General features: G+C 38.7%; 1 protein-coding gene across 9 annotated transcripts in view; it reads right to left on the minus strand.

Moving 5' to 3' along the window:
- The window catches only part of SPAG9 (sperm associated antigen 9), a 100,276-nt gene that overhangs the window by 67,162 nt on the left and 14,098 nt on the right, over positions 1 to 19,016 (minus strand). For all 9 annotated transcript variants that reach the window (XM_087955896.1, XM_087955889.1, XM_087955894.1 and 6 more), the window contains exon 3: positions 10,387 to 10,457. In XM_087955896.1, the coding sequence (XP_087812022.1) occupies positions 10,387 to 10,457 (71 nt within the window). The remainder of the gene's footprint in view (positions 1 to 10,386; positions 10,458 to 19,016) is intronic.

Genomic DNA, 19,016 nt, shown 5'->3' on the forward strand with positions numbered 1-19,016 from the left:
TCTTGGTTCAATTATTCTGTAGACTACAGCTGACTAAGGCTTTATTGCACTGTATCTTACAGAAAAAAAACAAGGGGAAAAATAAGACAGTCGCAGAATCCATTTATAATGAGTTTAGTATATTAGTCATTGACATGAATCCATCCAATTCTCCTCCTTCTTTGTGTCAATAAATTACTTCCAGATCAATTTCATATAAATGTATTTTCTAAGTTTCCTACTGTAAAATTAGAATTAATTGGAAAAAGAATCTAGAATTAAAAAGTGCATTCTTAAGCTCTTTAATATACCAATAATCAATTGAGGTACTGTTTTATCTGAGTAAATTAAACACATATACCAAGAGGTTTTTTTTATCAAGGTTTAGACAGCCAGATCTGTCTATTTACATCATTCCACAAATAGCGGGAAGCTATTTCATCTATCAGCCAAACACCCAATAAGACAGCTTCTAGCAAAGGCCCTTTAATTTCAGATAAAATATCACATTTCTAAAATGTATGGAAAAATACTCCCCATATTTTCAGCATCAAAGTAGGATCAGATGATGCACAGAAAAGGACTCATATGCATGTTTACATGATTTCATAAAAAAGGATGGCTTATCCAACAGCTGTAACATTAAAATAGAAATGTTTTCATAGGTAATTAATTATTCCTTTCACAGATAAACCAATTACAGATAAATGCAAATTATAATTAGTATAAATATCTCTTTTTGAGTTCTACTATCTATAGCTCAGCCTACCATCATTTCATACTGCATTGTGGTCATTTGATATATCAAAAGAATGTTCATGAACGTTTCAGATTAAGCAAAATAACATGAGAGGCTATTTCATCATTAATAATGTGGAAGTGAAATAATAAAAAAATTGCTACTGTATGCAATTAATTCATAAAGAATTAGCATTACTTCTAATCTGTGATCTGTATTTTCGTAACTGGATAATATAAAACTTGTATGTTACTTACAAATATTCTGAATAATAACCATTTGCTTTTTAAAAAAATAAGAATGAAAATCAGACATCATTGGTATTTTTATTTTGTTGCTTATATAATCATAAAACAAATTAAACCTTACGATTAAAAACTGAGTTATTAAAAATATGTGTTTATTATTTCTGATATATACTTCTTTACCTGACTGACCAAGAACTGCTTTTATAGTTTCCTTGGCAGTGTTTTCAGAAATAGTTTGCCATGGTCTGTTATTCTGTTGTGCTCTTTTTCCTAGAGTGAGACTTGTTAGGGATAACATTGTTTACCCTAACTGTTTTGGGTAAAGATAATAAAATGATGAATCATGGTTTGTCAGATAAAGTGTATGTGACTTTAAGCTAAAAAAATGTAATTAAGGGTGCAGCTGTAAAAGTACTATATAAGCAGCAAGGCACTCTCTGACTCTTACTGGCTGGCTTATTGAAGACTGCATTCTTGCTGGATCGGGGAGGAGAAGAAGTGTTGGATTACTTTGAAGATATTTCTCAACAGAGAGAAGATAAGTTTTGGACAGATTTATTATATGTGTACTGACACTGGCTATTCGACACGGACTTTGCAATTAGAGTATCCTCGACAAGACTTGACTGAATTTGGTATTTGACTAATGGACTGTTTATTTGACTATGCTATAATTCTTAAATGGAATAAACTATATTTTTGATAGCACAAGCGTATCTGTATTTTTACTGCGTGTTAACTAGAAAACTTATCTCACACATTTACCTGTCTTCCTATCTGACTTTGCTGCACATTCTGTTTAGTTTGTTTTCTTTAACACCCGTTGGGAAATCCAGGCTTAACAAGACTGACTGACCCAAAGTCACCCAGCTGGCTTTGTTTCTACGAGCAGAATTGGAATTCATGGTCTCCTGATTTCTATTCTAGCCAGCTGCCTTTATCCATTACAGTATACTGGCTTTCTTTATAGGCTAGAGAAGTACATATATGAAAGATTTGAGATTTTCTCTTGGCAAAGGGAGAAATTAATTGCTGCTTGTTAACGTTTCTTGGTAATGATTGGGTTTAATCATTGCTTTACTTTCTATTCATGCTTTCCATTACCAAATTGGCACTCAAGGTGGCTTCATCAATCAGTACATATTAAACAGAGGGTTTCTGAGGGTTGTAAGAGGTACTTTTGATTAACTTACATTGAAATCTGTTGCTGTTTCTTCTTAAGTATGTTTTACAGCACTTAACGTTCATCATATTTTTGAGAATACTGCTGTTTACTAGGCACCAAAAATAGTTCAGCTACAGATGAGCCACAAGAAATTACTGTACTATATTTCAAGATTTAGTTTTTTTTAATCCCTTAGAAAAAAGCAGATCCAGCAGCCTCAGATTAAGCAACCTATATGTTAGGGTTAAAATTTCTGGATTTCTAAAGGTAATGGCATAAATCCTTAAAGGACTTTGTGAAGATCTTTAATCTTCACAAATTGCCTCTTCTAGCGTACAGTGACACATTACTGAAAACCTTTTTATTTGATACATCTATGTAAGTTGCTCAACCTGCTGATCAATGATGGGATTCAAAATAATTTAACAAGCGGTTCTCTGCCCTAATGACCAGCTAGGTAGGTGTGGCTGGGTGGTCATGTGCCTGGGGGGTCATGGTAAATTCGACACTACTCAGGTCGAGGGGCACTTTGCCTTGCCCAGCCTCTTGTGACAGTGGGGATGCTGCAGCGGTCGTAAGTGTGAAAAATGGTCATAAGTCACTTTTTTCAATGCCATTGTAACTTTGAACGGTCACTAAATGAACTGTTGTAAGTCAAGGATTACCTGTACAAAAATACAAAAAGCTCCTTTGCTTGCAAAAAGCTGCCCTAAATACCAATAATTAGATTAGAAATGGGAGAATACACACTGAAGATCAGTGATAGCCACAGCCATCATGGAAACACAAACCATTCTGTCTGAATACCTTCCTTTTCATCAGCAATACCTGCAAGCTGGAATTACAAATCAGGCAGAGTGCCAGAACATCTTGAGAAATTAAAATAGTTAAAATGCAATGATAACTATCAGCAGCCAACTCTTGATCATAAAGTGAAACCCTTTAGCAGAGAGGTCATTTAAGCTTTCCAGAAAGTGGGTGGCCACACTTGGGCTACAAAATGCTGAGCTAAAAAGACAAATTAACAAAGTATATAAGGGACTCAGTTTCAAGCCTCCCAGGCTTGTCAGGATCACAATAAAATTAGTACATGCCACAGGTATCTAAATAAACTTCAAGCCTGTTGCCATGTTACTAAGCCTTATTATCATGAGAGAAAACTAAAACGAATTAGAGGATCTACACCCCTACCTCTTTATTTTTTAAAATCTTACTTATAAGTGAGCAATCATGTGCCTTAGCCACTCCAAAACAATGCAAGAGACTCCTGTCCCAAAGGTGCTTTTTCAAGAGGCAACTGGACTTTCTTGAAACCAAGCAAGTCCGGTTGCCTCTTAAAAAAAGCACCTTTGGGACAACCATGACCTGGATGACTGAAGAATCCCCATAGACAAGAGACTCCTGTGCTCAGTGAACTGACAAAGCACCCTTTCCCACCCAGGAGAAGCAATCCATTTGTACCACTCAAAGATACCAGCTGGTATCACTCACCTCACAAGATATATCCTAAGGAAATCATCCAGATTTAAGGAAAGATCACATGCCTCCAGAAAAGCAGTAAAAAAAATAATAATGCCAAACTTGCATCCTGCCTCTTGGAAGTACACCCCGAAAGGACAGTGCCAGGAACCACCAAAGCAATATAAAAAGCTTAAAACAATCCTTCCCCTTTAAGAAAGTCAAGCCCCTCCAGGGCTCAAGGGACAGAAAGTCTGGGCGTACTGCCAAGCACCAACTGCTGTTACACTGTAAGGAGGCTTAAGGGGAGAGTCAGTTTCTGAAAACACTTAAAGATAAACAGGATTAGGCTAGAAACATACCAAAATATTTCCTTCCTGCCTTCCTGACAGGATTAACCATGTAAAGTGGGGAAAAAACCAAAAGGCTGTTGGAAGATTTCTGATCAGAAAGTTAACAAACAGTTCTCCTGAATAAGTGGGAACTGGCTGAATCCCACCACGGCTGCTGATGAATATAGGCAACTTTTAACTAAAGTACTTAGTATTGTATAACTACATGTTACAATGCTTTTTGTGCGGTCCATAATCTATTTTATACCTTGAAGAGAAACATGTTTTCAATCCAGTACAGGTAGTCCTCGACTTACAACTGTTCATTTAGTGACAGTTTGAAGTTAAAACAGCACTAAAAAAAGTGACAGGACCATTTTTCACATTTCTAACAGTGAAGCATTACTGTGATCACGTGATTAAAATTCAGATGCTTGGCAACTGAGTCATATTTATGATGGTTGTAGTGTCCCGGGGTCATGTGATCACCTTTTATGACCTTCTGACAAGCAAAGTCAATGGGGATGCCAGATTCACTTAACAACTTTGCCACTAAGTAAATAACTGCAGTGATTCACTTAATAAATGTGGCAAGGCAGATCATAAAATGAGGCAAAACTCATTTAACAAATGTTTCACTTAGCAACAGAAGTTTTGGGCTCAATTGTAGTCATAAGTCAAGGACTATCTGTAGCTTGTTTCAGTATTATCAATGTAACAGATTTAATTAAGTTAACTGATATTTGGGGTATTTGTGCAAGAAACACATTAAGTAGCAGCAGGGGTGGGATTCTACAGGTTCTGTCCACTTCTGTAGTACTGGTAGTTCTGAAGAGCAGCAGGCATAGAACCGGTTCTATGTCTGCTGCTGTTTTGGCCCACCCGTTTGCCCAGGCTCTTACTTGACCTTTATTTCCTGCTTTTTCAACCGCAGCTGCTTTGCTTTTCCAACCGCTGCGCACTTGCACGCAGTGCTGCTCAGCTGTCCAGGCAGCTCAGCAGGTCGTAAATTCTACTTGCGCGACTCGCGCATGCGCGCGCGACACAGAACAACAGAACCGGTAGTTATACTAGTCAGATCCCAGCCCTGAGTAGCAGTAATGTTTACATATGTAATTTTTATTTCTTCTTTGTATATATTCCCAAGTATTATAATAAATATCATAGAAATATATTCTACAGAAAATTTCCAGTCATAGAAATCAGACTATTTTCTAATTTATGAAATCCTATATATTGAGGATGGCCTTTATTAAATGCTTACTTCACAGACCAAGTGGGAAGTATTTTATCATAATCAAATCTTTCCTGTGCCAAAGCTATTACACCTGTAAGAAAAATTAGGAATTTTATAAGAGCTAATATGATTACTAATATCAAGCTGGCCATGCCCCCCCTGGCCACGCCACGCCGGCCCCCGCAAGGTCAAACACAACCCTGATGCAGCCGTCAGTGAAATTGAGTTTGATACCCCTGCTCTAGACTATAAATGCAGACTACTGCAGAGAAAAAAAGATGGAATTATTTCCTATTATTCAAGATTTGATGAAGGCAAAACACAGGAATCAAATGCACAAGAAAGGCTTAATACTGCACTTTATAGATTTCTTCTCTGTTTATATTGTCTGTACAGTTCCCTGTGACTCTAGCCTCTTAATTCACACACACACACACACACACACACCCTGTCGGGCTCCGTTACTGCTGATAGATAAACTGAGTCCATCAGCATGTTTGCAAGAGCCGCTGAAGCCTGAGACTATATATTTCCGGGATTGTTTAGCTGTATCAGACACATCGTTGGCAGAGCGGGGTGGTCGACAGTGACGAGAGGGGGAATCCGGGAACCCCCCCCCCCGTCCTTTTGCGGCTTTTGGAATAGACTGTAGTGCTGCAACGGATGATGGGGGGGAATCTGGGTATATAGTTTACTCATGAGTAGGTAGGGTTCATAGGAGAAAGATAGATTGCAGAGATAGGAAACAATGGACATATTAGGTATAACCGGATGGTGACTTAGGGGGTAATTAAGGGGCTAATTAGGGGTGAGTACAGGAGATAGGAGCGTTTAGGTGGGGGTGTTTATACACAATACAACAGCAGATGAGAGGTAATAGTGCAACCGATTATACAAGGGAGAGAGACTCTACAGTCATTACGAGTGAAATTATTGGCTCAAGATTTACTGAATGCTATAAAGGGGGACACGTGGTTAGCAAAGAACCAAACACAATGTGGTATCAGCAATGGTATTACATGGAGAGGAACGAAACTATATAAACCAGAAATTTTGAGGACCAAAGTATTACACTATTGCCATGATGTTAGGCAGGCTGGACATTATGGATTCTTAAAAACATTACATCTTGCCGAAAGGCAATTTTGGTGGCCTTCAATGAGATCGGATATTGAACATTACATAAAGACATGTACAGTTTGTGCTACCACTAAGTCCTGACCTGGAAAACCTCTGGGATTATTACAAACAATATCGAATCCCACTAAACCATGGCAGGACATTGCCATGGAGTTTTTAGTAGACTTACCTAATAGCCATGGATCTACAGTGATTTGGATGGTCATAGATTTATTTTCGAAGCAGGTGCACTTTATCCCATGTGCTGGTCTACTCTCTGCTCGAAAATTAGTTACCATATTCATTAAGAATATCTACAGACTACATGGGGTACCAAGAGGGATCATCTTGGATTGAGGAGTGCAGTTTACTGCTCAGTTTTGGCGGGAGTTCATATGCTTAATAGGTTCTTCACAGGTGTTAAGCACGGTTTATCATCCGAGCACCAATGGTGCTTCAGAACGTACTAATGCAGCCATAGAATGATACCTCCATTGCTATGTCTCCTATCAGCAAACAGATTGGTCGGATTTGTTACCATTTGCGGAGGTGGCATATAATAACACCATACATCGTAGTACTGGACAAACCCCATTCTTTATAGTAAATGGCATGGAATTCGTACCAATTCCTGAGTGGGAGCAAGGAGGACAGGAATCAATGACTACAACTATACGGTCTGAAAGAATAAAGGAAACATGGACAAAGGTGCACCACGCATTGCGCAATGCTTTTGTTGCTTATAAGAAACAGGCTGATAAGAAAAGAGCTGACCATAAAATGTTCAAAATAGGAGACCTTGTATACCTCTCCACTAAATATCTAAATTTAGGGCTGCCATCTAAGAAACTGGGTCCTTAATATATTGGTCCATTTCCAGTGATTAAGATAATTAATCCTGTCATAATATAATTGAAATTATCATCATGATTTAGATGAATGTACCCAGTTTTCCATATTAGCTTCATTAAACTAGCAAACATGGTGAATCCTGACACCCAATCTGATCCTCCAGGCCCTGTACAAGATGATCAATATGAGATTAGTGAAATACTTGATTCCTGTAGACATAGGGGAACCTTTCAATACTTGGTTCGCTGGAAAGGGTATCCCGTCAGAGGCGTCATAGGTTGTCTATTCAGACGTGCGTGCCCCTCGGCTATGCCGACAGTTCCACCTAAAGCAGGGGTCTCAAACTCAATTTACCTGGGGGCCACTGGAGGCAGAGTCTGGGTGAGGCTGGGCCGCAATGCAGACATCATTTCCGCTCGGCTTCTACTTGTCAGCGGCTCCTGGTTTTGCCTTTCCCTTCCCAAGGCAATGCGGGACTAGAGCCGCGCGGAGCTGCACCGGCGGTAGCAACTCCTGACAGCCCCAGCCGGACACCTGAGCGGAGCCCAGGCAGAACTGCCTGTTGCTGCTGCGGGCGCTGCTGCGGGCGTCTGGCTGCCCAGGTAAAGAACCGCACCAGCTCAGGGCAACTGTGAGGAGCAAGAGGGGAAGCCGGACCATTGGAGAAGCAGAGCAAAGCCGGAGATTAGTAGCTGCCTCTTTCGGGCGCGAAGCTTCCCCAACCAGCCAGCTGGTCTCCTCCTCCTCGGCCATACAGAACAAACAGGCAGAGAAGGAGGAGAGCAGCTGGCCAGATGGGGGAGGCTTCTTGTGCTGCGAAAGAGGCGGCTAATGATCTCCGGCTCCGCTCTGCTTCTCCAACATCCGGCGCCGCCCTGTTCTATGTGCTGGCTGCTCAGACTTGCCAGGCCCGAATGTCAGCCACGACGAGGAACGGCAGGCAGGACTTCCTTCAGAGGTCCATTCCCCCTGCGGGCCGCACTAATATTATACTTTCATATCACGGTGGGGGCTACAGGATATCGTCCTGCGGGCCGCAATTGGCCCGTGGGCCGCGAGTTTGAGACCCCTGACCTAAAGTATACTGTCAAAGAAGTGGGGGGAGACAATGCATAACGTTTCATCTGTTTGTTCTCTTTTTCTAGTTGGATCTCTGGTAGAGAAGGCAGCCTGTCAGGTTCCGTTAGTGCTGATAGATAAACTGAGCCTGTTAGCAAGTTTGCAAGAGCCGCTGAAGCCTGACAATATATACTTCCGGGATTGTTTAGCTGCATCAGATGCATCATCGGCGGAGCGGGATGGTCGATGGTGACGAGAGGGGGAATCCGGGAACCCCCCCGTCTTTTTGCGGCTTTTGGAATCGACTGTAGTGCTGCAACGGATGATGGGGGGGAATCTGGGTATATAGTTTACTCACAAGTAGGTAGGGTTCATAGGAGAAAGATAGATTGCAGAGATAGGAAACAATGGACATATTAGGTATAACCGGATGGTGACTTAGGGGGTAATTAAGGGGCTAATTAGGGGCGAGTACAGGAGATAGGAGCATTTAGGTGGTGATGTTTATACCTTTAAATAGCATTGGAAGGCAGAAGCGTCCAATGCTAACCTAGACCGAATTGTATGCCGTTCTTGCCGGGTGGGAAGTTTGTTGTTTGACATTAAACACCTTGAAACCTGCTTTCTGCTGTTGTATGGTGGTTTGTGTGCAAATCTGCGAGCTTTCAGAAGACCGGATGAGACGCACGCAAACACCATTTGATAATCATTACTGATATCATATGTGAATTTCTCCCATTACTTTCCCATAGTTACATTTTTGTAGCTCGTAACCTTTAAAGACTCTATCTCAGTTTTATTAATGTAGAACATTCATCACCAGCACTGTATAGAAGTATTAAATTGATCCACTTTTTGAGACAGCTATTACTTGAAAAGCAGGAATACAAATTCCCACATACTATCTCTGAGATTCAAAAAGTGATCAGAACCCCCCCCCCCCAAAAAAAATCATTATATAAAGTAAAAGATCTATGTAGCTTTGTGTCAATCTTTACTTAATATTGTTCTTTGTATCCTTTATATTTCTTTTTCTTCGTCCATCTCAATTATTCTGCAGTTTGACAATGGTAGCTCAATATACATAAACATCCAAGGGAAAAAACCCAATTGCACTGGCCAGTAGTACTTCACAGTAACTTTTGCGTCAAGACATTATTCACTACTTAACAAATATAATCTGGGAACATGTAGTCCTTGGTTTAAGACCATAATTGGGACCTCCAACTCTAAGAGAGGCAGTGATTGGACCTGATTTTATGATCTTTTTGCTGCAATCATTAAGTGAATCACCCAGTTGTTCAGGGTTGTTAAGGGTTCCACACTGAAGCTCCCTGGGAAGGCTACGAATGGCAGTCACATATACAGTACAATAACTACATGCTGATTACCAAGAACCCACATTTTAATCATGTGGAAACAATGCAAGGAGCAGTTGTAAATCTTTTTTTTCAAGTTATAATTTCAAACAATCGCTAAACAAATGGTCATAAATCAAGGGTTATGTAATCAAAAAATGCTGCTAACCTTTTATTCAGATTATACTTTGGTTTGGTATTAGCTAGATTACATTCAATGACATTCTCTTAAAAACCATGCATATCTAATATTTTTACCACAAGAAAATATCGGCATAAATTAGGCAAAGTTTGACAAAAAGTTTGACAAGCTTGTTAGTGAAACAGGGGATGGGCTTCCAAAGTTCATGGGATCGTTGTTTCTATCATCCAGAGCTGTTTTGAGAGTCAGATGGCATACAAGATGATAAGGATGATCCCTATCTGTAATGGTCATTACAACTGAAAGGAATCCAGTTGAACAGACTGCTCTTCTCATTACTTTTTTAGGCAATTGAAGATAAATTTTTCATCTCGATTGATCAGTTGGCAGTAAAGGAACTACCTACCTTTTTCAATCACCTACCAATCTTTCCCATGAATTATCCCTTGCCATATTCAATCATGTCAACAACCATGTGTCTGAACTCAAACCATGAGTTGTCAATATACCATCTGGTTCTACCCCAACACGTTAGCAATATTCAAGACCCACCAATGCCTTCCAAAAGCAAAGAATCAAAGCCTTATGAGATTTTTCAGAAAATGCTGATACAGATTAATATATTTGGTACCTTTAAGCACAAGTCCCTTTCACTAATTACATAGAGGCACTATTCAAAGTAAGACCCAGTTACCTACCTCTGTATGCCTTGAATGAAGAGCATTGTATTCCTTCTTTAGTTCCGCTTCCCTCTCCTCCAATCTACTAACTGAAAAAGAAAATAATTCATTCAGTTTACTATTTTCAACAATAGGGGGAAAAAGATATTTACCTCAACCTCATTTTTACAAATACAAGCTATCAATTCAAATGCTATTTTTATCTATTTTTTTTTTTTTGGGGGGGGAATATTCTTGTTTTTCTATTCTCATTAACATCTTTCTCAAACACTGGACACAGGAGTTGGAGGGAGCAAACTCAGTCCACACTCAGCCTCCTTATGGCTCTTGACACAATCCAAGAAGGCCAAAATTGGGGAGAAATGTGTCCATGAAATTTTTATACAATGCAATAGATATTATACAGAAAAACAAGGATTTTGCATATATCACCCAATATCACATTGCTACAAAATTCTAGTTACATTTGATCATTCCCCTACCATATTAGTTTAACATCAGAAGTATAAAAATGAGAAACCTAAAACAGCACAACAGAATCAAATTAACAAATTAGCAAAATATCATTATCCAGCTATGTATGTTTTTAAGAATGAGCAAGTAGAAAAGAAGAAAACAGATTATATAGTAAGTTTGCTCAGCAGTAATGAGTAATTATTAGTAGTTTTAAAGAAGAGCTTAGCAGCATCTAAGCACATAGCAAATATTAAACTTATCTACTTTACACCACCCTGATTAACTACACAATATTCCACCTAAGTTTTCTAGCATATTTCATTTTAATTTCAGTAGAGAAGATATACAGTTGTGCTCATAAGTGTTGAGGTAATTCCCCTTTAGGAGAATGAGCGCATACAGGGAGACGTATAGAGAGTAGTGTTTGAATAATACACACACAGTACACAGATACACTGTACAGTAAATGTAGGTTTTTACTTCCAGAAAGTTTAAGCAAAGTTCAAGATAAGCAGTCCAAAATCACTCATAGGTAAATCAGTCAGTTTTTCAATCCAGGGATAATCCAATAACAAATTCCAGTGTCAAAAACAGTTCAGTAACAAACTTACATCAAATCCAGAAATAGCAGTCAATTAGGAAAAATGGAGGAATGGCAATACTTTCCAACAGAAGGAAACAGAGATACACTCACACTCTCTTCTGAGACTCAGACTAAACAACCCAGGTTTCTGGCTCCATCTTATGGCCGTTTGAGAAACCACACCTAATTACAGTTTTGCATTTTCTTAAAGATACAGTTTTAAAATGTTTATCCTGGCTTATATATTTCTAACTCAAATACCTGTTAGGTGATTTATATTCCGAACGATAAATTTACATACCCTGGTAAAATTTATGATTTCTTGGCCATTTTTCAGAGAATATGAATGATAACACAAAATTTTTTCTTTCACTCATGGTTAGTGGTTGGCTGAAGCCATTTATTATCAATCAACTGTGTTTACTCTTTTTAAATCATAATGACAACAGAAACTACCCAAATGACCCTGATCAAAAGTTTACATACCCTGGTGATTTTGGCCTGACAACATGCACACAGGTTGGCACAAAGGGGTTTGAATGGCTATTAAAGGTAACCATCCTCACCTGTGATCTGTCTGCTTGTAATAAGTGTGTGTCTCTCCTGACAGACCTTTGCATCTTTCATCCAGTGCTGCACTGACGTTTCTGGCTTCTGAGTCATGGGGAAGGCAAAAGAATTGTCAAAAGATCTGCGGGAAAAGGTAGTTGAACTGTACACAACAGGAAAGGGATATAAAAAGATATCCAAGGAATTGAGAATGCCAATCAGCAGTGTTCAAACACTAATCAAGAAGTGGAAAATGAGGGGTTCTGTTGAAACCAAACCACGGTCAGGTAGACCAACTAAAATGTCAGCCACAACTGCCAGGAAAATTGTTCGGGATGCAAAGAAAAACCCACAAATAACTTTTCAGGTGAAATACAGGACTCTCAGAAAACATGTGGTGTGGCACTTTCAAGATGCACAATAAAGAGGCACTGGAAGAAAGATGGGCTGCATGGTCGAGTCGCCAGAAGAAAGCCATTACTATGCAAATGCCACAAAATATCCCACTTACAATATGCTAAACAGCACAGGGACAAGCCTCAAACCTTCTGGCACAAAGTCATTTGGAGTGATGAGACCAAAATTGAGCTTTTAGGCCACAACCATAAATGCTACAATTGGAGAGAAGTCAACAAGGCCTATGATGAAAAGTACATCATATTCCTACTGTGAAACACGGAGGTAGATCGCTGATGTTTTGGGGATGCATGAGCTACAAAGGCATAGGAAATTTAGTCAGAATTGATGGCAAGATGAATGTAGTATGTTATCAAAAGATGCTGGTAGAAAATTTGCATTCATCAGCCTGGAAGCTGAGCATGGGACGTACTTGGACATTCCAACATGACAATGATCCTAAACACAAGGCCAAGTCGATCTTTCATTGGCTACAGCAGTATAAAGTGAAGATTCTGGAGTGGCCATCTCAGTCTCTTGACCTCAATATCATTGAGCCACTTTGGGGAGATCTCAAACGTGCAGTTCATGTAAGACAGCCCAAGAATTTACAGGAACTGGAGGCTTTTTGCCAGGAAAAATGGGCAGCTTTACCATCTGAGAAGATAAATCCACACATACCACAAAAGACTTCAAGCTGTCATTGATGTTAAAGGGGACAATACACCATATTAAGAACTGGGGTATGTAAACTTTTGATCAGGGTCATTTGGGTAGTTTCTGTTGTCATTATGATTTAAAAAGAGTAAATATAGTTGATTGATAATAAATGGCTCCAGTCAACCACTAACCATGAGTAAAAGAAAAGTTTTTGTGTTATCATTCATATTCTCTGAAAAATGGCCAAGAAATCATAAATTCTGCCAGGGTACGTAAACTTATGAACACAACTGTACTGTATAATCTCCATGTCCTCTCAACTGAGCCATTTGTCAACTATACTTCTGCTCCATCTAGTGGATTACTTTTTTGCCATTATGGGAATATACATGGTGTCAATAATTGAAGGTAGCACTTTGGATTCTTTTGCCTCCTGAACAAACAGGGACCTTCTCCAGATTTGGTTGTACCAAATTCATATACAGAAGTTTTTTAACCACCATATATTACTGCCTAATGCTCTCTATCAGTTTTCTTTAAACATCTAAGACCATAGGCCTTTTTAATGTTCTTCATCCACAGCTAAGTAATTGCAACTCAAGGCATTATCTGACAACAGATGGTCGACATGAAAAACTTGTTCAAATAAAAAGACATGGATAATGTGTGGTATTATTGTATGATCAACAAGGTCAAAATATAGCCTCCTCCACGTGGTGGATTTACATTTCTCATCAGGCTTATCAAGTTTACTCAAGTATTTCCTGTAGAACATTTGAACTGTAGTCCAATATATCTGGTAGACACATCAGGCTGGGGAAGACTGACCTATAGTTTAAGATTAAAAACAACAACAAACTTTAATGGAAATAACTGGAACATATTTACACACACACACAGAGAGAGAGAGAGAGCAGAAGAATAATTCCAGAACAGAGCATGACACATTATTTTTAAGCACTGATCAAAAAGTAACCAGATTATGTCTCAAGGATATTCCTGATACAAAGAGAACCATAGCCTAACATTACTCTTCTAATATATTTGAAGTTAATTGAGAAATTAGAAAACATGGAAGCTCAAACCATAGAGGAAGCTGCCTCATTTGGAAAGATGATCAAGAACTGTCCTCAACTTCAGGACTTCTGGGATGAGCCCTCCTCGCTGATAGAACATAGATCGCGACTGTCCGTGGCTATGGTCCGTGCTTTTTCATCGGAGAGCCCCGATCATTGCGATAAGGAGCTGAAGCTGCCTTGGAGGGGCGGTGGAGTAAGGGGAAGCCACAAGCCAGGTTGAGGGGAGCCGCATCTCCCCTCCTGGGCTTGGTCTTTCCCCCCCCAAAGATGACTGAAGCAGTGGTCTAAAATGGCCACCCCGAAGAGGAGGACTCAGCTGGACTAAGATTTGTGTAGGAGGGAAGAAAGAGGTGGATAACATCTGAACTGGGACAATTGGACGAAACAACGAAACAAAAAGTACCCCGGGATTAAGGTAACATTGAACTTTTAAGAAAAGAAAAGTGAGCGGCGGAAATACAAAGGGACAGGAAAAAAAATAAGAAAATAATTTTGACAGCTAAGCAGGGCTTCAAACCGGGAAAGGAAGAAGCCGGAACTAAAGACTTAATTAAATTGGATTAAAATATTTTGGCAATAAACAGGCATAAAATAAAGCTGGACTTAAGATTGTCAAAAAATAATGATAATAAAATTTACAAATTGGAGACTGGATTGTGTTGGAATATTGAGGTTCAAAAAACCCTAAATAAAAAAATAGGGGGAAAAGGTGAAGACTTTGTAAAATGGAGAGTGCCATCTTCTGACAAAAACTTGAACTCAAACAAAAGGGAAAGCATCCTGTTTCGGTATGAACTTGTGTTGATATAATGTTAAAGAAATATTGAAACAAAGTAAGAATCTTAGAAAGTGAAAGCTGAACCAGAATAAAGAAAGCAAGGAAAGACTGATTGTGGGATTGACTGACGTTTTTGGTATAGACCGTGGGCTGGAACAACTGAGAACTTTAGAAAACTGGAAGAAGAAAGAAGGAAAGTAGAAGTGTTTTTTGTGGACTTCAACGATTATAAAATATAAGAGTGTGTAATGATGATATCTCTTCGGGAATTAAAAATGGAACTTAAAAATATGAGAGAACTACTACAGGAAAAAGGCGAATCACTTTGCTCTGTGTTAGAAGAAATGGAAATGGCGATTGAAGAACAAGAAGAACTTTAGAGGAGGAGGAGTTGATTCAAGGGGAAGCCATCTTAAATAGACAACACAAAGAACACAAAAAGACGAAGGGGAAAGAAGGAAGGCTAAAAAGTTGAGATTTAAGAAGGTAATCAAAAAGGGGAATACCTGTGAAATCAGGAGAGGTAGAAAGACCCAGCAGAAAAGGGGAAAGGAAGATATCAAGAAAGAGAGGGATATAAACTGGAATGAGAAAAGATATGAGAAAAAGAGGGGGAGGAGAGGCAGTAAGAAACATGTGCACAAAATAGTAAAATGATGAAAAGAAATCATTTTTTCAGAGATAATGGTTGATGAATTAAAAAGGGGATTCTGCAGGGTGACAAGGGGTAACAAGAATATATTTGCAATTAAAAAAAATATTTAGAAAATAGGGTAATATAGATTATTAAAGGAGGGATAGATACTGATAACTCTTATTAGACGAATATATATCTTTATTTTTATTCTCAAAAGAAAAGTTAAGGTTTATTGAAGAAATTGTAATAATTGAAATGGATGTGAAGATGTTTAAAAATGAGGTCAATATCAGTGACCAGAAATTGAATAGTCAATTTTTTCCCTTTTACTTCTTTTGAAATTAGAAATAAAATTAAGGGGGGAAGATATGTTGTGGAATCCAAACGAAAAGATGAAATGATTATTATTGTAACTACTTAAAAATAATGGTTTATTGGGAATTAAGATGAGGGAATAAAGGTATATTTTAACCACTGAGGTGTCACACTCAAAGCAGTAAAAGGGGGGAAACCTATACTTGTTTCTTTTTATTTTGGGTTAAAACTTGTATTAATCTAGAATCTATAGAAAGAATGTGTGATGGAAAGAAAATATGACAGATTAAAGAACTACTTAAATTAATAAGCTAATGCAGACTATTAAAAGGAAGGAGAGACATTGGTAACTTTTTTTTATTAGGCAAACATATATTGTTATTTTTATTTTTAAAATAAATATTAAAAGATTATATTTGAAATAATTGAAATGGAACGAAAAGATGTTTTGATTGAGATTAATGTAAGAGACTAGGATTAATTTGCTTGTTTCTCTCCTTTCTGAAAGTTTGAAATGGAAAAGATAATAATAGAATTAAGTATGCATATATGAATGTATAACTATTGTCAATTTATATGTAAAAGTGATGACCCGGAAATATGTTGTCCACTAAAAAGAGCCTTTTGTTTTTATGTTAAAAATTGAATAAAATTTGTTTTTTTTTTTTTAAAAAAAGAACTGTCCTCAATTTCAGAAAATGTAGACCTGAAAAAAGGCACGAAACAAAATGGAAGAAACAAAATGGCAGCCCTACTATACAAGTAAAAACAGAATCTGCCAAATAAGGTACAAACCTTCAAAATTGGCCCCTGTTGGCATGGCAGAACCCATCAGATACCAAAGGGTAAATCAACACCCTGTTTTAGCTACCCCTAAACTGTACTTGCTAAGAAGTAAATGAAGAAAAGTGAGGCCATTGTTTGTTTCCATTTGGTAGGAAACTACATGGAGTCTCCCCACTGCTACCATTTAAACAAAAATTCTATACAAAGGCTCATCTGTCCAATTTAAAACAGAAGACATTTCCATAATACTTATACAGATTTCTTTGATCAAAATAATAAATCATTTTACGATTTAATCTATAGTACCCTGTGCCACTTTAATAACTTAAAGGTTTTTTTCTTCTGAAATTCCTTAAAATATTTCACACTTTGCAGCATAACGTAGGCAGCAGACACAACATGATTATACATAAAATGGCTTTTTTTTCAAAGGATTTAATCCACTAATACTGAATTAAGCCTTCAACTGAAAGGATCCCAGAACAACTTATAAAGAACCACAAGAGTGCTTAGTCATATTTAGATCCCCTCTAACACAAACAGTAAACCACTCTTTGCAATCAAAAATGACCTATCAAGCAAATACTTATTGGCAATACAGCAAATGATGACTGTATTTTTTGCCTTTTCTGCAAGCTCTTTTAAACATGGCAGTCCCATTTATACTTGAACTAACTGGTCAAACATTATTTGCCTTTTTTTTCTTCCCCAATACCCCCCCTTTTTGGTGAAAGCAATTGTTTGACAGCATAAGAATCTCTGCAAAAAAGAATAAATTTTTTTTAAAAAAACCTGCCCAACCACTTTGGTAAAAACAGAATGGAAGCAAAGCAGCAGCTATCAGACAAAAGAAGACCCTGCCCATACTCAAATTACATTCCACATCATAAAGCAACTTCACAAAGCAAGGGATAAGTTGATTAACTTTGCTTTAGTCATATTCTGATTTTTTTGAAGAATCAGGGCATCACCTTAAACTAAAGCACTATACAATTCAGCATGTCATATGGTGATATTCAATATAAAGGCAAGAATACAGAAAATCAGCCTTGTTTTGTTGAATGCACAGAAGATTGAACAGCTGCACACGCTCCACTTTGCTCTTCAGTTCTGCATAACTCCTCCTTAACAGCTGCTGTATGCATTTCTCCTACCAGACAATAGCTATGTAGGCACAGAAATATGGAAAGGCAGTATTTTAGCAAATTCTACCTTTAAATGAACAAGTTATATCATTTTGCTCTCCTTGCTAATATAAACAACTAACCTACTTCAAAATGGTTCTTATCTTAGGTATGATTTCATACATACATACCCTGTTTCTCCAACAATATGGCCTCCCCCAATAGGAAGTCCCAGCATGTTTTATAGGCATGAAATGAAATTAACCCACTATATTAAAACATTATTAAGGCCTATATTAAAACATGCAAAATGGGGGGAATGGTGGGGGGGGCTTGCCGTTAGGAAGTACTTTTGTTGCACACCCGGATATGGTGCTGCCTGCGTTGACCCCGATACAACGTGCCCCACCAACGCCGAGGTAAATATCCAAGCCATCGCCACCCGCCCATCCGAAGATGCAAGGGGGGGGGATTAAGTCACCCCCCGAAAAGACAGCCTAGCCTATTTTCGGGGCTCAAAAAACAAAAAAGACCCGGCCTTATTATTTGAGAAACACGGTATGTATGATTATGTGTGATAACCTGGGGCGTGGCACAAAGGCAACACAGTCAGATAATCGCTAGGTGTCATTTTATTAGCTCCAACTTCGCCCCCAATGTCCTGGTTATCTTCTGGCTGGAGAAAAACTCTCCCAGGAACAGCCTTTGGCTGCAGAGATTCAAGTCCAAAATGTTATCAACAACAACTTTAACTATAAGTCCAATCAAAGCAAGATGAGGTAATTAGTCCGGCAGAGCAAGAGAAGGAATTCCAGATGTGAAGGAACGGCAGTAATTCAACCCAGTTGGGAGGATGCCAGGAATACAGATAACCAAAGTCAACACAAGACAAACTCACGTTTGTTCCCAGAAGACGCCACACTCAGCTTGCATCTCTTTTAAACTCTCATTCCCAGATGTGCCTAACGAAGGGAATCAGGGACCTTTCCTCCCCCGTAAACCATGCAACCCACGTTGCTCTCTTCTCTGTTCCTCCCTGCATACCCTAGGATGAATAGGGGGTGGGCCTGGGTCTTCCTGTGAACTCCTTCTCCCTAGTTCTCCCTCTCCCCTGCTCTGCCCAGCCAGACTTTGCCCTTCACCAGTTTCCTCCACAGCCAACGGAGCCACACTCCCACTCCCTGTCAGCTATTCGTCTTCCTCCTCGGATTCAGGCTCCAACAGGGGCATGACATTATATATGACCCATCATCTTAAATTTGTATATTTGCTTTGTTTTTTTCCT

The sequence above is a fragment of the Notechis scutatus genome, chromosome 2, assembly GCF_049901735.1.
Source record: "Notechis scutatus isolate UNSWTSFEM ecotype Mainland chromosome 2, rNotScu1.2, whole genome shotgun sequence".
Taxonomy (NCBI): Eukaryota; Metazoa; Chordata; class Lepidosauria; order Squamata; family Elapidae; genus Notechis; species Notechis scutatus.